The 24,889-nt window shown below is 38.5% G+C and overlaps 1 protein-coding gene across 4 annotated transcripts in view; it reads right to left on the bottom strand.

The window, feature by feature from the left end:
* Positions 1-13,281: 13,281 nt before the first annotated feature.
* The window catches only part of LOC133632498 (transmembrane protein 266-like), a 125,273-nt gene continuing 113,665 nt past the window's right edge, over positions 13,282-24,889 (bottom strand). For all 4 annotated transcript variants that reach the window (XM_062024972.1, XM_062024964.1, XM_062024955.1 and 1 more), the window contains 2 exons: positions 17,147-17,209; positions 13,282-15,132 (listed from right to left, as the gene is read on the bottom strand). In XM_062024972.1, coding sequence (XP_061880956.1) covers positions 14,519-15,132; positions 17,147-17,209 — 677 coding nt within the window. In that variant the 3' untranslated portion in view covers positions 13,282-14,518. The remainder of the gene's footprint in view (positions 15,133-17,146; positions 17,210-24,889) is intronic.

The following is a 24,889-nucleotide window of genomic DNA, read 5'->3' on the forward strand; positions in this document are numbered from 1 at the left end:
ATATATATATATATATATATATATATATATTAGTATTGCATTAACCATTACAGATATAATTGGGTGGTGGTGTAATATAATTTTAGCATTGTACATATAATACACACCATATAAGATGGCAATTTTTTTATTTAAGATTTATATCTATTTAACCAATTCGTCTCGGTTTTGTGAAATATTATCTGAAAACCCCGTTTAAATAGTGCATATTATCAGTTTATTTTCAATGGTTGTAATTTTGTAAATTTTTAAATTGGGAATTTGTTTAATAAAGCATTTTTTATTCAATAAATTAAAATTAAAATAAATGGGCAAAACCCCCTATTTTTCTGACATTAAACTTATGCTCTAGTTGGAAATAAAAATGTAATAAAGAAAACATACATGGTTCAATTAAAGCAACACATCAGTCCTGAAGTGAGACAACATTATTTATGTTTCATTTGAATATTTTCTGTTAGGTCATGATGGATGAATGGCTGAAGCTGAAGAAACAATATTTTCAGTGTGTTTTTGAGGGGGGAATTAAGTTTTATATCCTGGAAGTGATACGCTGGGATCCTATCTCCTTCCATTAATGAGAATGAAAACAATGATCTTGTAACGTTAATGCAGTCAAGTGACTCCCTTCGTGCCATTATTAAAACATGCCAATAATGAAGTGTCTAATGGTCACCGTTTGTTCACTTAGCTTACCATCAGGGTGACAGCGAGCGGCGCTCTCGACTCATCCGAGACGTCCCAAAAGCAATTTAGCATCTCGTGGAGTTGTGCTTGGGTCTTGGGCCTGTCAAACGCCAACACTTAACTCTCACGCTCGCCTTTAATACGGATCAACAAATCGGGTCCATGTGAATTATTTAGGCCCACCTTTGCCTGAACCACTTGGTCGGTGTGACATCACAGGTCAAAGTTCACTCCTCTTGAGCAAGCATGGGGCACACAGGAGGATGGTGCTGCAAGATGGAGGCCTCGGCAAAACTCGGCACATGTGTGTAATATAAGGGGACACAAGTTAACACAGGGGCAGCACGGTGGAACAGGGGTTAGTGCATGTGCCTCACAATACGAAGGTCCTGGGTTCGATCCCCGGTCTCTCTGTGTGGAGTTTGCATGTTCTTCCTGTGACTGCGTGGGTTCCCGCCTTCCTCCCACCTCCAAAGACATGCACCTGGTGATAGGTTGATTGGCAACACTAAATTGGCCCTAGTGTGTGAATGTGAGTATTAGTATAGTACCGCGATACTAATGAATCATATTCGGTACTATACCGCCTCTAATAAGTACCGGTCCCCCGTCGTCGTTACGTCGTGTCATTGCTGGTTTTAATGAGCAGAGGAGCATGTTCGGCAACGCACAATCACAGAGTACTTACAAGCAGACACAGTGTGTAGACAGAAAAGGGAGAACGGACTCCATCCATCCATTTTCTACCGCTTGTCCCTTTGTCTTAAAACTAATGATAAAGGTGAAGTTATAACACTGAAACGCCCTTAGGAAGAGTTCCTTTAAGACATGGCTAGCTAGCTAGCTAGCTAAAATCCATCCGCCGTCGGCAGTGTTGTAGCTACTTCTGAATCACTAATCCTTGTCTCCATGGCAACAAATAAAGTAAGTTTCTTACAAGTATCATCCCTGCAGGACGAGGAATAGCTAAACATGTTTCACTACACACTGTAGCTCACCGGCGTCACAATATAAACAAATGCCATTGGTGGATCTACACCTGACATGCACTGTAATGATACCAAGTACAGGAGTGTATCTAGTCGATACTATATGATTGCGTCGATATTTTTTATCATCACAAAATCTTCTTTCGTTTTTTTAAAGTTTATATTATGTTTATAAACTCAGGAAATATGTCCCTGGACACATGAGAACTTTGAATATGACCAATGTATGATCCTGTAACGACTTGGTATTGGATTGATACCCAAATGTGTGGTATCATCCAAAACTAATGTAAAGTATCAAACAACGGAAGAATAAGTGATTATTATATTTTAACAGAAGTGTAGATAGAACATGTTAAAAGAGAAAGTAAGCAGATATTAACAGTAAATGAACAAGTCGATTAATAATTAATTTTTTACCACTTGTCCTTCTAATTTTGACAAAATAATATAATAAGAAATGACACAATATGTTACTGCATATGTCAGCAGACTAATTAGGAGCCTTTGTTTGTTTACTTACTACTAAAAGACAAGTTGTCTTGTATGTTCACTATTTTATTTAAGGACAAACTTGCAATAAGAAACATATGTTTAATGTACCCTAAGATGTGTTGTTAAAATAAAGCCAATAATGCAATTTTTTTGTGGTCCCCTTTATTTAGAAAAAAGTATCGAAAAGTACTGAAAATTTTGGTACCGGTACCGGTACCAAAATATTGGTATCGAGACAACACTAGTCCAGGGTGTACCCCGCCTACCGCCCGAATGCAGCTGAGATAGGCTACAACACCCCCGTGAGCCCGAAAGGGACAAGCGGTAGAAAATGGATGGATGGAAGTTAAGACAGGCACCTCTTTTTATATAGACCTAAAATATGAAGTTTTCCTAAAGGTATTTTCTGAATGTAGCAGCTACAGTATTTTCTACATCGGTGTGAAGTCTCAGCCAGGGTTGCACACAATTGAGGACATGATCAAAGTTCAAAACTTCCCATTGAAGTTAACATGAATTTGATATGAAATCACAGGATTAAACACAACATTTTTTGTGATCCTTTGTGCAATGAAATGAAAACTCGATTAAAATACTACCCAAAAACTAGAAAATACCATTTCTGTAGAAATTGTGTGTGAATGCCACAAATGCTTTAGCCGAACTGAAGTGCAGAAGGAATGTACTGTGAGAATATGTTGGAATGTACAGTAGGAATGGTTTGAATATTGAAGAATGCTGGTTTAAATTTGAGTGGAATGTACAGTATAACGAAAGGCGGAAACGGTTTAACTAGGAAATGGTTTGAATGTAAAACTACTGTGATTGTAGGAAAAAATGGAATGTTGAAGACAGGAAACTGTACTGCAACGCACTACGAATTTAGAAATGAAAATTGTATGTTATAATAGTTGGAATGAAACTATGACAATGGTTGCAAAATTAGCCAAGGAAGTATGCATTCCAAAATTAACCTACTAAATTAACCCTCATGGGTGAGTGCAGGCTTTTCTGCAGGCCAGGATTTGAACCAGGTCCTCCTGCTTGGAAATGGATCATGCTATATAACCCCTGTACTAAACAGCCATGCTCTTAAAAGCAATGGTGTATCGTCAGGCCTTCTCTGCTGGCCTTACAACCAGAAATCATGATCATAATTAAAGATAAAAGTAATTTTTAATTTACTTTCCCTAAATATCTAAAGGTATTCATATTCTCTTCATGTCATATTATGCTCCTTCCAATGCTGTTGTTTTCAATCAGAATTCAGCTATCTTATGTTGCCATGCTGTACCAAATCTGCCCCGAGGCCTTCAGTATCAACAATGCAGGCGTCTGTGCACTGTAAGTGAACAGACACATAGAGTTGATAGACAAATGTGATAGCCAATCAGATCACGAGTTGTTGTTGTCAGTAAAGCCTTCCAGCTGGCCTAACGCTGTGATTGGATACTCACTTGGGAGTCCCAAGTGAGTATCCAATCACAAGTTACGAAAACAGGAAGTGGCACCAGAGCCATACGAGCCAAAGAAAGCCACAGAAAACTCACCGGTACTCACAAAGGAGAGCAACATGTTAATTAGGTGGCAGATGCAGTATATATTTGCAAGGCCAATATCAAGAAGGATACTTAAAGGCCTAGCGAAACCCACTACTACCGACCACGCAGTCTGATAGTTGATATATCAATGATGAAATCTTAACATTGCAACACATGCCAATACGGCCGGGTTAACTTATAAAGTGCAATTTTAAATTTCCCGCGAAACTTCCGGTTGAAAACGTCTATGTATGATGAAGTTTGCGCGTGACGTCAATGGTTGAAACGGAAGTATTGGGACACATTGTATGTCAATACAAAAAGCTCTGTTTTCATCGCAAAATTCCACAGTATTCTGGACATCTGTGTTGGTGAATCTTTTGCAATTTGTTTAATGAACAATGAAGACTGCAAAGAAGAAAGCTGTAGGTGGGATCGGTGTATTAGCGGCTGGCTGCAGCAACACAACCAGGAGGACTTTGAGTTGGATAGCAGACGCGCTATCTGACGCTAGCCGCCGACCGCATCGATGATCGAGTGAAGTCCTTCGTCACGCCGTCGATCGCTGGAACGCAGGTGAGCACGGGTGTTGATGAGCAGATGAGGGCTGGCGTAGGTGGAGAGATAATGTTTTTATCATAGCTCTGACGAGGTCCCATAGCTAAGTTAGCTTCAATGGCGTCGTTAGCAACAGGATTGCTAGGCTTCGACAGGCGGCACAGCATTAACCGTGTAGTTACAGGTCCAGTGTTTGGTTCAGTGTCTCCTGATAGTAGTATTGTTGATCTGCTGTCTATCCTTCCAGTCAGGGCTTATTTATTTTGTTTCTATCTGCATTCAAGCACGATGCTATCACGTTAGCTCCGTAGCTAAAGTGCTTCGCCGATGTATTGTCGTGGGGATAAAAGTCACTGTGAATGTCCATTTCGCGTTCTTGACTCATTTTCAAGAGGATATAGTATCCGAGGTGGTTTAAAATACAAATCCGTGATCCACAATAGAAAAAGGAGAAAGTGTGGAATCCAATGAGCCAGCTTGTACCTAAGTTACGGTCAGAGCGAAAAAAGATACGTCCTGCACTGCACTCTAGTCCTTCACTTTCACATTCCTCATCCACAAATTTTTCATCCTGGCTCAAGTTAATGGGGTAATCATCGCTTTCTCGGTCCGAATCGCTCTCGCTGCTGGTGTAAACAATGGGGAAATGTGAGGAGCCTTTCAACCTGTGACGTCACGCTACTTCCGGTACAGGCAAGGCTTTTTTTAATCAGTGACCAAAAGTTGCAAACTTTATCGTCGATGTTCTCTACTAAATCCTTTCAGCAAAAATATGGCAATATCGTGAAATGATCAAGTATGACACATAGAATGGATCTGCTATCCCCGTTTAACTAAAAAAAATTCATTTCAGTAGGCCATTAAGAGACACTAAATCTTGTGAGACGAGGTCGGCCGACACCGGAAGATATCCCGGCGGTGAAACGGTTTGCCCGCCACTTTCACATGAATCAAGCGACTACGACTACGAGCAGTACCACTGGCTTATATGTCGTCGAATGGCGTCTTCATTTTTTCATGTTTCATTTGTTTTATGCAAGTATTTTCATTTTGACAGTACCACGTAAGATATGTTTTAATTGCTGAAGCGGGTTTATTGAATGTTTAAATGCGCCGAGAAATAGACCCTTTTGTACACTGCTGAGGGGATTCAACACACAGTAGCGTGCAAGTGTGTTGCTCTATAGTATCTACAGCCGTGTCCATGTGGTGACATCAATTACGGTAATTTGAGAGGTGAAGTCGGACTAAGTAGGACATCACTGAAGGCCTAGGTGAGAAACGCACGGCCCGCCACTGGTTAAAGCAGATTGCCGCTTCGGTCAAAAAGGATATGAGTGTGACAGGACCTTTTTGGCTAATTTCGGGTATAAATCTTAGTTTTTTATTTACATTAAAATGTATTTATTTACACGACTCATAGATGTAAAAAAAAAAAAAAACCTAAAGAAAGATTTGTTTTTAGGTCCCTTCCGGGGTTGGAAGGCATGTGTGTGACCCACTCAGCCAAACTGCAACATTGTCAAAATAAAGTCCAACTTTGGATGTTAAAGGGAGCAATTTAGTGCTTTGCTGCAACAGTACAACGTTTTCAGCTAATTTTTTACAATCATATTTGTTACTTGATTGTATGAAACATTTACTTGCAAACAAGCTAGCAGTTAGAGAAAAAATGAAATCATGACTTCCATTGATAGGGGAGATAAAGAAGTCGTAGTTTAAATTACACCATTTGGTGCTTGAATCCATAAACCAACATGATATAGTCCGGAAAATATGGTGAAAATACAATTAATTCTGATTAAAGTAAATTAGTTATTTGTCAAATAGTTACATGTAATGTTTAACATTTAAAGTCGACAATTTTGCAAAGTCTAATGTGCTGTTTGAAGGGGCAAAAATATACTCTATTTTCTGTTGTGACAAAATACAACATTAATAAAAATAAATAAGTCATTTTTGAGGCGTTTTTCACATGCCCTGACTTTACACAGGTGTGTTGCGTAAATAGTTGGGTTAGGGTGTCTAATATGATAACAGTCAGATTTATTGTGCATTGTGAATGTTGTAAATCTACATTTACTGCAGAAGTGTTTATATTTAGATGTAGATGCACTGACAGACAGACAGCATCTTCTGCATTTGTGTTTTGCATAACATGTTGTTTTTTTCTGAAATGTGTCACTCTGGCAAAACTAATAGCGCAAAAAAATTAAATAAAAAATAAAATTATATATATATATATATATATATATATATATATATATATATATATATATATATATATATATATATATATATATATACATATAAATATATACATATATATATATAATTTTATTTTATTATAATTTTATTTTATTTTATTTTTTTAGCATTTATAATCGCTAGCAAAAAAAATAAAAATAAAATTATATATATATATATATATATATATATATATATATATATATATATATATAATTTTATCTAATTTTTTTGTAAAATATTTATTTATTTTTACTTTTTTGGGGGCGAGGGGGGAAGACAAAAAAAAGTGTCTGTTTTCTCAGTACATGTATTATGATTTCCCTATCAAATGAATAAATACATTTTATTTAAAAAAAAAAAAGTAATAGATAGATACATAGTACTTTATTGATTCCTTCAGGAGAGTTCCCTCAGGAAAATTACAATTCCAGCAGCAGTGTACAGAATTGAGATCGAATTTAAAAAAGTAAAAAGTAAATAATGGGGGTATGAATGGAAACAAAATGGAAAAATATTACAATAAGAATAAAAATAAAAATAAAAAGCACCAATGAAAATTATAACAGTAAAATAAGAATATAACAAGAGAAACTAGGCAGTAGTGACCATGTTATGAAAAAGTATTGCACTGTTATTGTTTTGCATCCCCTGTCATCTTAGTACCCCCCCTAGTAGTGCAAAAACAAATGTCCACTGCGAATGAGATTTATATAGTGCTTTTCGGAGTGAATTCTTAGAAAAAGGACACTATGAATGGTAAATAATACTGAACTGTTACTTCTAACCTGTCTTGGTGTGTGGCAGTGAAGCACGGTCAGCAACATCGGGCACTAGAAAGCACTTAGGGTGCTGGGAAATGTGGATTCTTAGAAGGGAACTGAACTTTTTGGGAAGTTTGCTTATTCACAATCCTTATGCTACTTAGAAAAGCGCTATCTAAATCCAAGGTATTATTATTATTATTATTATTATGTGAGACCAGAAGACAATAGTGTCCTTCCTTTTTCTGTGCATTTTAAATAGTGAAAAAGTAAACGGCGGCTAACAATGCAGGTAATGGGGATACAGTTTGTTTCGCCCACTAAAAAAACATCCAAAAATATCTAGCGCATCGATTTTAAACAGTGCCGAAACTTATTTCCTGGGCCCATTTGATGGGACGGTTGTATCTTTCAGCACCCGGGCTCTCCTTAAACAGTGAAACTTTGAATAATCGTCACTCCTCGGATAAAACATCCTAGCGATATTCGTATGCTGCTTTCCGTTTGTCGAGAGCGAAGTTGAGAGCGATAAAGTATCAAGTTCGTAGTGTGGACTTTTAAAGAAAGTTAAGTGAAGTGAATTATATTTATATAGCGCTTTTCTCTAGTGACTCAAAGCGCTTTACATAGTGAAACCCAATATCTAAGTTACATTTAAACCAGTCTGGGTGGCACTGGGAGCAGGTGGGTAAAGTGTCTTGCCCAAGGACACAACGGCAGTGACTAGGATGGCGGGAGCGGGGATCGAACCTGGAACCCTGAAGTTGCTGGCATGGCCACTCTACTAACTGAGCTGATTAAGAAAGCTGAAAAACAGATATTTGTGGCATAACATGATCCCAAGTCTCCAGATACGGCATTTAAAAAGGGAGTAATTACTGGTCCTTAAGACATATTTCTACCATCATTTATTTTTATTATTAAGAGTAAACCTATCTTGTGAAATTAATGGAATATAAAACCCACACTGATGCAAAGACTGCAATCAAATTGTTCCACATTAAACCGTCCCAGCAGTCAAAGCATTTGATTGCATAATTTTTTTATTTATTAACAATTAAAAGACTATCTGGATGCTTGTAAACATTTGTCATGTAACAAATTGGCACAGCAGTTAATCTTGTGAATTAATGATATAAGGGGCTAACTAACGCGGCCAATTAGCGCTTGTTGTGACAGGTCTTCGGATCCTAAAAACCTTTCAATTATTTAGACGTCTTTAAATTGCATGCAAATAGAGAGCTGGTGTTAATGAAGTGATGAGCGGCGAGAGTCATAATCACAATGAGGAAAACAAGTAGTTATTGCTCTCAGGCTCCCCCTAAAGGTCTAAAACAGGGGTCTTCAACGTTGTCAAGGCCAAGGACCCCCAAACTAAAGGAGCGATCGAGCGAGGACCACCAGATGTAAATCTGATACATCTAACATTGTGTTCTATATTCAACTGCTCATAAAGCTATTCTGTTATTGTGCAATACTAAGATATTCAAATAATAACAGTAGCCAATAACCAATAGCTGGCAGGCCAAAAACGCGCTACTTACTAGCCGGAAACTGTTGCGCTAATCTCTAGCTGACAACTAGATCGTTAATCGCTAGGTGGCAACTAGTGCGCTAATCCCTAGCTAGAAACTAGGCTGCTAATCGCTAGGTGGCAATTAGTGCACAAATTGCTAGCTGGCAATTAGAGCGCTAATCGCTAACTGGTAACTGACGTGCTAATAGTTAACTGATAACTAGACTGCTAATAGCCAGCTGCAAACTATAGTTTGGGGCGGTATAGCTCGGTTGGTAGAGTAGCCGTGCCAGCAACTCGAGGGTTCCAGGTTCGATCCCCGCTTCCACCATCCTAGTCACTGCCGTTGTGTCCTTGGGCAAGACACTTGACCCACCTGCTCCCAGTGCCACCCACACTGCTTTAAATGTAACTTAGATATTGGCTTTCACTATGTAAAAGTGCTTTGAGTCACTAGAGAAAAGCGCTATATAAATATAATTCACTTCACTTCAAACTAACGCTCTAATTGCTAGCTAGAAACTAGACCGCTAATTGCTAGATGGTGTTTAGTGCGAACATCGCTAGCTGACAAGTAGCTGGCAACTGGCCCGCAAAATGTTTGCTGGCAACATATCCGCTAATCGCTAGCAGTCAATTATAGCACTGATGGCTAGCCTGCAACTAGTGTGCTAATCACTAGCTGACAACCAGAGCCCTAATCGCAAGCTGGCAACTAAAGTGCTAGTTGTTAGCTGGCAACAGGTCCGCAAATTGCGAGCTAGCAATTTATCCACAAATTGTTAGCTGGCAATTAAAGCACTGATGGCTAGCTGGCAACTGGTGCGCTAATCGTTAGCTGACAACTAGTGCGGTAATCCCTAGCTAGCAACACAGCTGCTAATTGCTAGCTGGCAAATAGTGCGGTAATCCCTAGCTAGCAACACGGCTGCTAATTGCTAACTGGCAATTAGAGCGCTAATCGCTAGTTGGCTACTGACGTGCTAACAGTTAACTGATAACTAGACTGCTAATAGCTAGCTAAAAACTAACTTTCTAATCTCTAGCTAAAAACTAGACCGCTAATCGCTAGATGGCATTTAGTGCAAAAATCGCTAGCTGACAAGTAGGGCGCTAAATGTTAGCTGACAACTGGGCCGCAAAAAGTTTGCTAGGAACATATCCAATAATCACTAGCAGTCAAATATAGCACTGATGGCTAGCCTGCAACTGGTGCGCTAATCGTTAGCTGGCAACTAAAATGCTAATTGTTAGCTGGAAACAGGTCCGCAAAATCTTTGAAACTGAGCTACTGTGTGGAACTATTTCCCTTGAGGATCAAATAATAAAGTTTGTCTAAGTCTAAGTCTAAATTGCTAGCTAGCAATTTATCTGAAAATCGTTAGTCGGCAATTAAAGCACTGATGGCTAGCTGGCAACTGGTGCGCTGATCGTTAGCTGACAACTAGATCGCTAATCGTAAGTTGGCAACAAGAGCGCTATTTATTAGCTGGGAACTGGTCCACAAATTGCTAGCTGGCATATAAAGCATTGATGGCGAGCTGGCATCTGGTGCGCTAATCGCCAGCGGACAACTAGAGCACTAATCGCTAGCTGGTAACTTGAACACTACTTGTTGGCTGGCAGCTGGTTTGCAAATTGCTAGCTAGCAACTTATCCACAAATCGTTAGCTGGCAATTAAAGCACTGATGGCTCGCTGGCAACTGGTGCGCTAATCGCTAGCTGACAACTAGAGCGCTTATCGCAAGCTCGCAACTAAAACGCTAATCATTGGCTGGCAACTAGAGCGTTTATCGCAAGATGGCAACTGGTCCGCACATCGCTAGCTGGCAACTACTGTGCTAATTGCTAACTGGAAACTATTGCTCTAATCTCTAGCTATCCTGAATGATAACATGAATACAATAATATAGTTCATTTAATTTTAAAACTGCAGTGATCGGGTGTCCATGCCAATGCCATTTATAAACTACACTTCAGTTTGTTGGACTAATGTCAATATACACTATATTGCCAAAAGTATTTGGCCACCCATCCAAATGATCAGAATCAGGTGTCCTAATCAATGTGCCACAAGTGTATAAAATAAAGCACTTAGGCATGGAGACTGTTTCTACAAACATTTGTGAAAGAATGGGCAGTGATTTCCAGCGTGGAACTGTCATAGGATGCCACCTGTGCAACAAATCCAGTCGTGAAATTTCCTTGCTCCTAAATATTCTAAAGTCAACTGTCGGCTTTATTATAAAAAAAATGGAAGAGTTTGGGAACAACAGCAACTCAGCCACCAAGCGGTAAGCCACATAAACTGACAGAGAGGGGTCAGCGGATGCTGAAGTGCATAGTGCAAAGACTTTCTGCACAGTCAGTTGCTACAGAGCTCCAAACTTCATGTGACCTCCCAATTAGCCCACGTACAGTACGCAGAGAGCTTCATGGAATGGGTTTCCATGGCCGAGCAGCTGCATCTAAGCCATACATCACCAAGTCCAATGCAAAGCGTGGGATGCAGTGGTGTAAAGCACGTCACCACTGGACTCTAGAGCAGTGGAGACGCCTTCTCTGGAGTGATGAATCACGATTTTCCATCTGGCAATGAACGAGTCTGGGATTGGAGGTTGCTAGGAGAACGCTACATTTCGGACTGCATTGTGCCCAGTGTGAAATTTGGTGGAGGAGGAGTTATGGTGTGGGGTTGTTTTTCAGGAGTTGGGCTTGGCCCCTTAGTTCCAGTGAAAGGAACTTTGAACGCTCCAGGATACCAAAACATGTTGGACAATTCCATGCTCCCAACCTTGTGGGAACAGTTTGGAGCGGGCCCCTTCCTCTTCCAACATGCCTGTGCACCAGTGCACAAAGCAAGGTCCATAAAGACATGGATGACAGAGTCTGGTGTGGATGAACTTGACTGGCCTGCACAGAGTCCTGACCTGAACCTGATAGAGCAGTGGTCCCCAACCTTTTTGTAGCTGCGGAACGGTCAACGCTTAAAAATGTTGTGGGGGGGGGGATTTTTTTTTTTTTTCATAAAAAAATACAATCATGTGTGCTTATGGACTGTATCCCTGCAGACTGTATTGATATATAATGTATATATTGTTTTTTTATGTTGATTTAATTAAAAAAAAATAAAAAAAATTAATTCTTGCGCGGCCCGGTACCAATCGGTCCGCGGCCACTGTGATAGAACACCTTTGGGATGAATTAGAACGGAGACTGAGAGCCAGGCCTTCTCAACCCAACATCAGTGTGTGACCTCACAAATGCGCTTTTGGAAGAATGGTGGAAAATTCCTATAAACACACTCCGCAACCTTGTGGACAGCCTTCCCAGAAGAGTTGAAGCTGTAATAGCTGCAAAAGGTGGACCCACATCATATTGAACCCTATGGGTTAGGAATGGGATGGCACTTCAAGTTCATATGTGAGTCAAGGCAGGTGGCCAAATACTTTTGGCAATATAGTGTATATTTATAAATATTTTAACTTGTGGAAAAATAATATATATGAAAAAGTCCAACCAACTAAATATTTTACAATCTTTCTGCAGTACCTCCGCGGACCCGCTGGGGGTCGCGGCCCCCCTGTTGAAGACCTCTGCTTTAAAGTATAATGAAGGGGCTCGAGGCATGTTCATGCAAATATTTGACTCCAGAAATTCTGCCCCCAAAAGTTTGAAACTTTATGAAAACATGCACCCCTACTGTGTAGTGTTTATCTGACAAATACACCACGTGGTGGCGGCTGTTATAAAAGCCGTACACCGGGTTAACTTGAAATTTCCCACACAGAGATAGGCTCCAGCGACCTCCCCCCCCGCGACCCTGAGAGGGACAAGCGGTAGGAAATGGATGGATGGATGGATGGACCCCACTGTTACAGAACATCCATTGCAACTCTCAGGCCTTATAGCGCACCATTTGGTACACACCATTAGGGGACTGACGAGAACTTGTTAAATTTGAGCAAAATTGAATGAAGAAAATCCATCAAAGCGGTGCCAAACAATGAAGATGCTCACCTCGATGCAAAACAATTACAAACAATCATTAAACAGAGAAAAGTAAGGAAATACGTTTTTTTTTTATTAATATTACTTTTCATGAAATGGCAACACCTGCACTTGCAATGACCCCCCCCCTCCCCCGTACATCAAGTCTACAAAAGTGGCCGTGTGTAAACATTAAAGTGCAAATAACTTGCTCATCATTTTAAAGGATCATGCTACAAACACTCCAGTTTTAGTAAGCAATTTCTCACTAGTTTAAAAAACCCCGACAACTTACCTTTTGTTTCTACTCAAACGTAGCCAAATGACTTTTAATTCAACGATAACAACAAAAAGTCTATAGGATCAATCTTAACAGTTCCAAAATGAATCCAGTGGGAGTAAATGTGAGTATTATTCATCCAGCCATGTACCCTGTGTCTCTTTGAAGAAAAAAGGAGCATGGTTAGATATATGACAAGATAAGAAAACAACATTAAAAATGAAAAGTTTATGTAACAGCATCTTTGTTTGGAAAAGAGATGTTCATTGAAGGCTTTAACGGCCTCTTTGCTGGTTTTGATTCGTATAAAGTTCATAGTCTTTTAAAAGAGGGTTCCTGATGTGTTTGAAAACACCTTAAAGTCCACTGGAGACGGGCATCTCAATATCTCCTTGACCGACTACGGGCAACATTGATTATTACGGTGGGATCACACTTTTAAAATAAATCTAATGTAATGGGAAATTCTCTCTGTGAAGTTCTGAACTCCTGTTTCCATGCCCGTGTTTAGCAGAACAATGCTGCATGGAGGAACTGTGCCACAGCTTCCTAAGTAGCTGTGTCTTCTTTAGACAGCGACATTATTGATCATGAAACAGCGCCTCTGCTGGTTGCATTTAAGTGGTGCACCCAATTTTGACTCAATCGACAGCAGTTTTAATGATCAAATAATCATTTAAACTACTGTTTCTCAGCTGTTGCCCGTATGGGCCGCAGCGGTACTTAAATTGTAACACTCTTTTCCACCACTTGTGGCAGTAATGACAAAAACAACAATAACATAGAAGTCTGGAGCTAAAGTCATAGTAATTTCTTAAGCGCAAAAATTATGACCAAAGTGTTGAAGCTGTATTTAATTTACACTTTAATTTTATTGACAGTTTATTCAAGAAACATATATTATTTAGTCAGAATTTATTTATTTTAGCATTAGTAATTGTATATAAATGTATTTTTCATCAGTTTTTATCAGTCCCTTCTTTTGCAGTATTAACATTTTTGTAATCAGTCTGACCTAAGCCTTGACAATAATCTTTGTGATTAAGACATGGTTTTATATTATTTTAGGTTTATCCTGTTAAACTGTAAGTAAATTAGACAATTATTGAGTATGATTAAAATCAAGAGTAAGATTACTAATTCAGTGTTAGTATTTGAGTGGGCCCCAGGCCCCTATGTTTTTGAAAAGGTTGGGCCACAAGGTCAAAAAGGTTAAGGACTGCTGGTTTAAACAATAATTGTGCCCATCCCTGCTGCGGTCCAGTCTGATTGAGTTTTGTTGTATTTGTGCTGTCATCTTCATGTCTACCACGGAGGACCAGAGGATGTCGTAGATTATGGAAAAAGGTCCAACTTTGTGGCGTTTGTTGAAAATCTCAAACGTGCTCTCTTGAGCTTATCCTGTAGATGTTGGCAGTACAAGAAGAAAATACTCTGTTGCAAAAATCTGTTATGTGTCAGACAGATGCCCCAGAGTTGTGTCAGCGGGCCCCAAGAGACAGTACTTCTCCTCCAGTGAGGGCTCTGTGGCGCCGCCCTGTAGGTGAATAAGAGGCTTTGTCTGTAGCAGAACGCAACCTCGTCCTCGCCTCGCCTCTTGGTTCCTTCGGTTGAACATGTTTATTCTGTGGTCCAGTTCCAGGCTGGCCTTCTCGGAGCCAGTGGGACTAGGGAGCTTAAGGTTGACCGGGTCCACTGTCAGGCCCTTCTGTGCAAGGCAGGAGTCCTCAGAAAATGAGAGAAAGTCTTGCACCACCATGTTCTGGCCCTGATCCTGGAGCGAAGGCGGGCAGCAGCGGTGAGAAGTGTATTTCAGGTTCAAGTCCTGGGCTGTGCTGCTGCTGCAGTCCATCGCAGAAGAGCGCAGGATGTGGGTTTTCAGGGTGTTGGGGCGGGTGGTCAGGCATCCGCTGGACCGGGACATGTTGGTGGGGGGTTCACTAACGCCGCTACCCAGGCGCTCCATAGCGAGCTGGGAGTTGGACTGGATGGGGTTGGTGGGGAGGTGGACGTCGATGGCAGCTGTGGTGATGACCCGGTTACCTAGGCCAGAAGTCCTGGCATCTTTAGGAGAACAAAAATAACCAACTCATTTTTTCTGCTGTGTGGGGCAATGAAGTCATTTAAATCCAAGATGCCAAGGGAATAACAACATAGTGGTGTTGGTTTCAGGGCTACAAATAACTCACATTTTCAACTGTTTGATTGTAATTTTTAACTGCTTTTTAGCGCTGTAAAGGGAAAGGCGCCTTATTGTATTACTGTTATGTATTACTATTAATATTATTATTATTACACCAACTTACTAGTACTTTAAGATGCAAGCTGTCTTGTCTTTTTGTTATGATTTAGGTTGCAAGCATAAATTACAGTTATGAGTAAGAAGAGGAGGACGAGAAAGAAAAAGAGAAAAAGGAAAAGGAGGAAAAACCATGAGAAGAGGAAGAAAAAGAAAAAGAGGAAAAAAGGAAAAAGACCAACAAAAATAATAGAAGAAGAAGAAGAAAAAAAAAACAGGAAGTAGAACAAAAAGAAGAACATAAACAAGACGAATATAAACAAGAAGGACAAAACAAGAAGAATAGAAGATGATGAAGAAAAATAGAAACATAAAGAACAAGAACAAAAAGAACAACAATAATAAATGGAATAATAAAAACGAGAACATGAACAAAAAGAGGACGGATCCAAAAAATAACAAAAATAATTAATACAAGAAGAAGAAAAGAAAAATAAAAATAAAAAAAGGAATGAAAAGAACATTAAAAAAATTGAAGAAGAAAATCAAGAACAAAAAGAGAAAGAAGAAGAACAACAACAATACAATAGAAGAAGAAAAAAAAATTAAGAACAAGAAGAAGAAAAAGAAGAAAGAAGAACAAAAATAGGAAGTAGAAGAACAAAAAGAAGAAGAACAAAACAAAAAGAGGAACATAAACAAGAAGAACATGAACAACAACAAGAATATAAGATTAAGAAGAAGAAAAATAGAAACATAAAGAACAAGAACAAAAAGAACAATAACAAATGGAATAATAAAAACGAGAACATGAACAAAAGAGGAAGGATACACAAAATAATTACAACAAAAATAATTAATACAAGAAGAAGAAAAAGAAAAAGAGGAATAAAAAAAGGAAGAAAATCAAGAACAAAGAGAAAGAGAAAGAAGAAGAAGAACAACAACAATACAGTAGAAGAAGAAAAAAAACTTAAAGAACAAGAAGAAGGAGCAAAACAAAAAGAAGAACAAAAATAATAAGAAAAACTACTGTAGTTGTTTGCAGTACAATTTATTGCATTGTTTTTCATAGAATACTTCTTATTAAACATTTTTCCTTTTATAAGAGATGTTACAAGTTCAAATTGTGTTGTTGGGGGCCAAACTCGGATTAAATTGATTTGAATTATTTCAATGGGCGATGGTGATTTGAGATACAGGTGTTTTGAGTTAAGACCTCGGTCATAAAACCAATTAAGCTTGAAAGTTAAGGTACTACTGTACAGTCCCCATCTGGACTCAGGGGTCCTTATTGTCCAATAGTTTTTTTTTTTAGATGATTGTAACATTGTTTCACAACTTTTTCCCATCTTACCTTTAGTTTGTACTGTTTTTGGGCAATAAAGAGAAATGCACTGAAAACTCACCTGCATTGTAATGTTACAAAGCCCAACCAACATTTTCTTCATTTAAATGCCAGATTCCATTTTTCCATTTCAGTGTGTAAAAAAGCGACAATAAAAATAAATGGTTTTAGAATACCCGATGGAATTACAATGTGTTGGTGACAATTATATCAATCATACATTACAAATAATAACTAACAAATATTATCGACAACAATAAGAAAAACAACAATAATATTAATTTTAATAATAATGTTAATATTATCTGTACTATCATTATCTTTATTACTAGTAGTAGTATTATTGTTGTTGTTTTCTATCCAACAATGTAGTGTAGGTTGGAGTATTACTTTTTACTATATGTACAACTACTTTTATTCCCACACACTACACTACTGTAAGTAAAAAAAAAAAAACATATGAAGTTTGAAGAAGATGTTGAGCCACTCACCAGAGCTTCCTTCACTGTAGTACTGGCTGATGTAGTTGTTCATGTCGTCACGTACAACTGGATCTGATTGGAAAATATATGGCGTGGTAAAGTTATAATGTAAAGACAACAGTAAAATAATGCCAAGAAATTAGTGAACTGTATTGCGTTATAGATTATAAATATAATTTAAGTGCATATTCAAAAGTAAAACAAAAAAAGACTAGTCTAGGGTTGTATTTCAAATGAGTGGCCTACTTTGTAGTTAAATAGGAATTAATTCTCAGCACAGAATTGACTAATTGGATTTTACACCCTTGTGGCCACTTTGATCCATTTCATTGTAAACACTATAAATGGAAACTATCTGTAATGTTTACAAGGAAATATTGACAGAAATGACTTGTGCCCCAGGCCACAGGTGCTTGAAAGGCTCACGCTCCGCTTGGCGCTACATTAGCCATAGTGCACCAGGTAATAGACAGCGCCCGGTTGAGCAGCAAGGGGGCTTAGGGGACATAGTGGGCACAGATGAGAGCTCTTTGTTGGGGCCTATATGCCCGCTTGAATGGCAGGGATCTTGTACTCGCTTGATTGGTCTTGAGCTCACTGTCTGCTGGCTGAGTGCGAAGCACGGGTAGCTTGAGTGCTAGCCCCCGTCCCGCGGGACACTCTGCAGACTCTTATGGGTAATCTCATTTATTTTTCATTCTAAAATATTAATCCCTGGGCCACCCCCGGAGAGGAAGCATTGCGCTTGCTAAAACAAGACGGAGACAATCGCTTCACAATTAATAACACATGAGTGATGGAGAAAGGTGGAGGGAAAGAATTGGCTGTCCAGCATACATAAAAAGGCTCTCGGCTCTTTTTGTGAGACAGCCCAGTTATCAAGCTGTCACTCGTGTGCGTAAAAGCAGAGGTGACATGCTGTGCTCCTTTTAGTGCAGTTCTCCATTATACTGCAGCCTGGATGGCTGTGCCACTGGACCATGCTTCACTATGAATATGGATATAGGTGTACGGTAAAATGTTTTTTATTTTTTTATTTATTTATTTATTTTTGTCCTGTCCAGCTTCTCAGCCAAATCATATATTTGATGTAGATGCTCATATCGGCTGTTCAGATTTACTTTACAAAAGAGAAGTGTAGGATACTTCTCTTGTTGCCTTATTTGTATTTTACTTTATTAAATGTATTTACAGTATATTATCATTTGGTGCAGCCGGGCCGGAGCAGGAAGGGATACAAAGAGAAAAAAAGGAAGACAGAGGGGGAAATTGTGGGGACCAGAGGGTGATTAGACAGAGAGACAAAAACAACAACAATAGAGCAACATCAGCAAATACGACATGTACAAATATGATGGTAAGAGTAATAGCAAATAAGCAGTTAGCAAAAATAAAAAATAATATAGAAATGACAATGAGCATTATTACACTACAAATGGAGCAATACAAATACCAATAGAAATAGCGCTATTGATAATGAACAATACCAATAATTTACCTTTATTATCAACAATACAGTTGTTCAAATGCAACAATACTGAATGATAACTTGAGATACGAAAGAATGCAGAAAAATGGAGGGGAAGAAAGAGAAGCAACCTACATTAACCTTGTAGATTGTTATAGTAACAATAGGTTAAGCTTTGTCAGTGTGCCATGTGTTATACCCAGTTTGCCCTAGGGCAACAACATTAATATATGTTTGATGAAACGTGATTATATGCTTTATTTTTATTTCTAAGAACAGTGTTTAGAGCTGCAACCTATCAACAAGTATACCTGTACCATTGAATGCTCTGGCAGCATGTACCTTATAATTTACAATATCAATAGTAACTATATTTTGTCAATATTTATTACAATTTAATTTGAGGTTATTACCGTATTTTTCCGACTATAAGGCGCACTTAAAATCCTTTCATTTTCTTAAAAATCGACAATGCGCCTTATAATCTTGTGCGCCTAATGTACGGATGAATTCTGGTTGCCCTTATCAACATTGAAGCAATCTTATTTGATACATGGTGTAATGATAAGTGTGACCAGTTTGGAGTCACAAATAAGCGATACGTGTGGACTGCAGGTTGACGCCTAATGTTCAATATAGGACTCAAGCAAGCAAGACCAAAACTTTGATGTTTCATTGAGAATATAGAACACACAGTGCTCAAAAATCTGTCAAAATGATAAACGACGAAGCCGCACCACTCGATGAATTGTCACGGTTTCACCACTATCATAGTCAGACGTACTGTGCTTCAACATACTGGTATTATTATAGTGTGTGTATAAGACCCCTAAATGGCACCTATTCGGAGTCATATTATCTGGTGTTTTGTTTCGACCTATTATCGAACTTTTCTTGCCTATTGGCACCTGCTGATATGTATTTGGGATCTGCATTAAATCCGCAATTGTAGTCAATAAGATACTTATTTTTCTCTATCCTCTTGGTGTGGGGCATTCATCCTCCACTGTTGCCTTTTCTAATATAAAGTAGTGTACAGTTCTAACTTATACTGTATCTGTCAGGAGACTCGCTATGGAAGCGCTGAAAACTACCGGTACAACAAAGATGGCCAGGGGGAAAACACAGTTCAAGTGGAGACATCTACTAAAGACCGAAGAGAAAGTGCCTTGAAGATGGTCTGTAAAACAATCTATGCAATATGTTGACCAAAGATCCACCATTACATGTTATGTAGACGATAATGACGTGTTTTAAAAAAGTAGAAAAAAAATATATCATATGACCCTTTTAATGCGTTTTATGATCCGGTGCGCCTTTTGTATGAAAATTGACTTGAATAGACCCACTCATAGGCAATGCGCCTTATAATCCGGTGCGCCCTATGGTCTGAAAAATACTATAGTATGATCGCTATCTAGCGTCGAATACGCTTTAAACTTTGTTGGTGTGAAAAAGCGTGTTACACTTGCTGTACTGTTTACAATGAACTCATCGGTTGTATTAGTTCTCATTGAACAGTTTACTCATTATTATTACAACATTGGTTTTGTTGGTGCTGTGTTGTGCTGGTAATTTAAGAAAAAACATGTGGCCAAATCAAGCTATGTTTTCTTCTCCATTTTCTTTTTCAAAACAAAATCATTATTTTTGTTTTGCACGCGCTAAAATTGCATGTACTATTAGTTGGCGTGTTGCGTGTGATCTACTAAGACTGCATGTTCAACTGAAAAGGGGTGTAGACCGCTTTTTTAAATGAGGTTTTGGGGTAAACTCTGCAGGTTTTACCAGGGAAACACTTATTTCCTGCACAAACATGTCATCGTGCTTCGACCTGTAGTGTTTACTATGTTTTCAAACATGCAGCTGACATCTGTGTAACACTTTCTATAGGCATTTTTAAAGCAGTCCTTAGACTTAGACTTCCTTTTTATTTTCATTCAAATTTAAACTTTACAGTACAGATAAGAACGACATTTTGTTGCATTGGCTCATGGTAGTGCAGGATTAAAAAATCAATAAGGTGCAGATATAAATAAATAGATTACTGTACAGATAAATATATTGCACTTTTGCATATGCATCCACATTTATGGATGTATGTTATATTGTCTTTATATTCCAGTGAGTTAATACATTTTTTGGGGGAATTGAGGGGATTATTATGATGCGTTCAAGAGTTTTACGGCCTGAGGGAAGAAGCTGTTACAGAACCTGGAGGTTCAGCTACGGAGGCTGCGAAACCTCTATAGAGTCCAGCAGTGAAAACAGTCCTTGGTGGGGGTGGGAGGAGTCTCTGCAGATTTTCTGAGCCCTGGTCAGGCAGCGGCTTTTTGCGATTTCCTGGATAAGAGGAAGAGGTGTCCTGATAATCTTTTCCGCCGTCCTCACCACTCTCTGCAGAGACTTCCAGTCTGAGGCACTGCAGGCTCCAGTCCAGACAGAGATGCTGTTGGTCAGTAGGCTCTCTATAGTGCCTCTGTAGAATGCGCTGAGAATGGGGGGAGGGAGCTGTGCTTTTTTCATCCGACGCAAAAAGTGCATGCGCTGCTGAGCTCTTTTTCAAGAGCTCCGGTGTGTAGGGACCAGGTCACAGTCCTGCAGTGGGATTTACAATGGAACTCAAGTTTTTCACAGCGCTGAAGGTGCGCTTATGGAAGATGCTCGCACTAACTGCGAGCGTAACATAGAATATTCCAGACGCAAGAAAATTCATATTGGAAGACGTTTTTTGTTTATATAGGACAGGGGTGTTCAAACCTTTTGACTTGGGGGCCGCATTGGGCTAAAAACATTTGGTCGAGTGCCGAAAGCCGACTGCATGTAAAGTAACATCTATATATCTATGTATGTAGATGATAGGTCTAATATTTTTTAACTTTGGCAGTCGATATATGTTGACACAAGCATGTAGGACATAGGATTCTCTGCCCATTGATTATCTACTTTCCCACAGCTCTGTGTGTAACTGTGTCACTTTGCATGGACTTTTCAAACATGCTAAATAAAGATGCAAAATAGCACCCAGAGAGCAGTTTCAGCTTTGATAAACCACATTGCACGTGCTGAATAAATATATTTGCATCTTCTCCTCCCAGTATTGTGGCCATTCTGATGATCAGCATGTATTCTGCATAGTCTTGAAGACAGACATGAACAATGGATTGTGCTCCTCATTCTGCCCACTAAAGAGACACAATCCTCTGCACACAGGTTTAGTAGATTAGCTTTGCACATGCTATCAAGTTTGCACCTGTTTTAGTACATGCAAACCTTTAGTAGTAGACCAGGCCTTTTGGGAAATAACAGCTTCTCTTCCATCTTCAACCCTCAGTCCTCTTTGGTTTAGATTTTTTATTAGTTGCTGGATTTATTTGGAGCATTTTTGCTAAGTTGCTAATAAAAGAGCTATACTTAAATACAAAGTTGCTTTGTTTTATCTGTAGTCCTTTAGTCATAAAAGCCGTAAGGACATATACACATTGCTAAAAGATAAAACCTATTAGACTTAGACTTCCTTTTATTGTCATTAAAATTTGAACTTTACAGTACAGATAAGAACACAATTTTGTTGCATTAGCTCGTTGTAGTGCTGGATAAAAGACCGATAAGGTGCAGATATACACCACCGTTCAAAAGTTTGGGGTCACATTGAAATGTCCTTATTTTTGAAGGAAAAGCACTGTACTTTTCAATGAAGATAAGTTTAAACTAGTCTTACCTTTAAAGAAATACACTCTATACATTGCTAATGTGGTAAATGACTATTCTAGCTGCAAATGTCTGGTTTTTGGTGCAATATCTACATAGGTGTATAGAGGCCCATTCCCAGCAACTATCACTCCAGTGTTCTAATGGTACAATGTGTTTGCTCATTGGCTCAGAAGGCTAATTGAAGATTAGAAAACCCTTGTGCAATCATGTTTACACATCTGAAAACAGTTTAGCTCGTTACAGAAGCTACAAAACTGACCTTCCTTTGAGCAGATTGAGTTTCTGGAGCATCACATTTGTGGGGTCAATTAAACGCTCAAAATGGCCAGAAAAAGAGAACTTTCATCTGAAACTCGACAGTCTATTCTTGTTCTTAGATATGAAGGCTATTCCACAAAATTGTTTGGGTGACCCCAAACTTTTGAACGGTAGTGTAAATAAATAGATTACTAAGATAAAATAATAAGCTAAAACATATATAGGAGTAATCAGGGGCGTCACTAGCTTTTAAGGACAGGGGGGGCTTAGCCCCCAGGAGATGCAGGATGCGAGCGAACGTAGCGCACAAGCACAAAACTTCACAAACGGCTAACAAAGACTTAGAAATTATTCATTATTATTATTTCAGTCGGTTTGGTTTCAATCTGTGTTCGGTACAACAACAAACATGGGTTTGCACAGTGACATTTTGTTTACAGCATCAACAAGAAACAACGACTTGCATGATCCTTCAAGATACACTGAAACAATGAAAGTCATGGCATTAGCCTCTATGTTTTTAATTCATAACAGAGGCTAATGCCACAACTTTCGCTCACAATACAATAATTATTTGTTCCAAAATATTTTGAAGTTTCACAGATTACATTTTGGGCACATATGTGACTAAAATGGTTGTAAATTCAAGCCCTGGAAATATTAATTACTTGAATTAAAGTAATATCTGGATTGGGATAATTTGGCTTGTATATATATATATATATATATATATATATATATATATATATATATATATATATATATATATATATATATATATATATATTATGGCAAGCCGTTAAGGAAATTCAATATATATGGAAGTCTGAATAGAAATGAGAAACATTTATATATACTGTAAATAAGAAAGACTTAGTCTGCTGATCTGAAAAAGAGCTGAGGGACCATCTTCAAAGTGCAATGCTGAAACAAATAATGCAAACAATAAAATGTAACTTCCAGGGCTTGAGATTAATGTAGTCCCATCGTCCCGGGGACGGTAAAAAAAAATGCACGGGACGAAATTAAATGCTCCCTGGGACGATGGCTATTAATAATTTTTTCTCTTTTTCTTTTTATGTATTTATTCATTTTACATTTTATATTAAATGTCTTGGTTTTTCCACCCTCTGAAAATCCTATGAAATGTTTAACAAGCCATCCTATAATAATACAACAGCTATTAATGTAACAATATAATAAAACAAATATATTTAATGATGTTTTCATTATTTTAACAATAGGCTAATGTATATTACTTTTTATAGATTCCACAAGAAACACAACTTAAAAACTAAATTATTTACAATTGCAGACACAAGGTTCTTGTTCTGCAGTGCTGTGTGCTAATGTGCTTCGTACACCTGCAGGACCGCAAGCAAGGTAGCAGAGAAAATGCGGACTGGATTTTGAGTGATGTGGGCATTTTCTATATGAACAAGTGGAATGGATTGGATACCAACGCACTAAAGGGGCTCTCTACCTTACACTATGAAGTGAGGGGAAACTGAGGGAATAATGACAGGTTATATGATTATTTATTTAAACTCATATTCGGGCCACTTTATAATGAATATGTCGGCATGTATTTGTAAAAAAAAAAAAAAAAAAAAAAATTTTTTTTTTTTTAACACCAAATTATTTAGGGGGGCTTAAGAACATTTTAGGGGGGCTTGAGCCCCCGTAAAATAGGCCTAACAACGCCAATGGGAGTAATCTAAATTTGTACAAACCTAACAATCGTGTTTTTTTTTTGTATTATTCTAAAATGTGCAGTGTCAACAAAAGTACATTGGGAAAACAATCCAGACTGAGGCACCTTTATTAAAATGCAGACACAAATTAAATGTGTTCTTTGTTATCTTATCGGGATTTAGTTTATATTCCAAGTAGTGTGTCACATTTGTAATGTTGAATGTTAAAATAAATGAATATAATTTGTTCCAGTTGTGCAGTATAACCTGCTTCTAGGAGCAGACCGTGTCCCTGAGTGACAGTGGATGTTGTTAGAATGTGACACGTTTTAGTACTTCTAAGGTGGCATAAAGCCTTTGTCTCTTGGGGCAGCTGGCGTTTTTGGAGCATGATGTCATCGAGCAGGTGAGAGAAAGAAAAATCTGACAATAATCTGACTTGATTGGAGTGGACCTGACCTGCGCTGAGGCTCGTGTGGAATAAGTGTTCATCACAGTGACCATGTTGGGTGTAAAAAGGCCCACTTTGTATCCCAGAGCCAGATTTGCCATGATGCCCTTGGGTAATATTGTGGCTGCCGCTTAGCCCTATTGTGGTTTGCAGGTGAATGAGAACAG

Source organism: Entelurus aequoreus, linkage group LG02 (assembly GCF_033978785.1).
Source record: "Entelurus aequoreus isolate RoL-2023_Sb linkage group LG02, RoL_Eaeq_v1.1, whole genome shotgun sequence".
NCBI lineage: Eukaryota > Metazoa > Chordata > Actinopteri > Syngnathiformes > Syngnathidae > Entelurus > Entelurus aequoreus.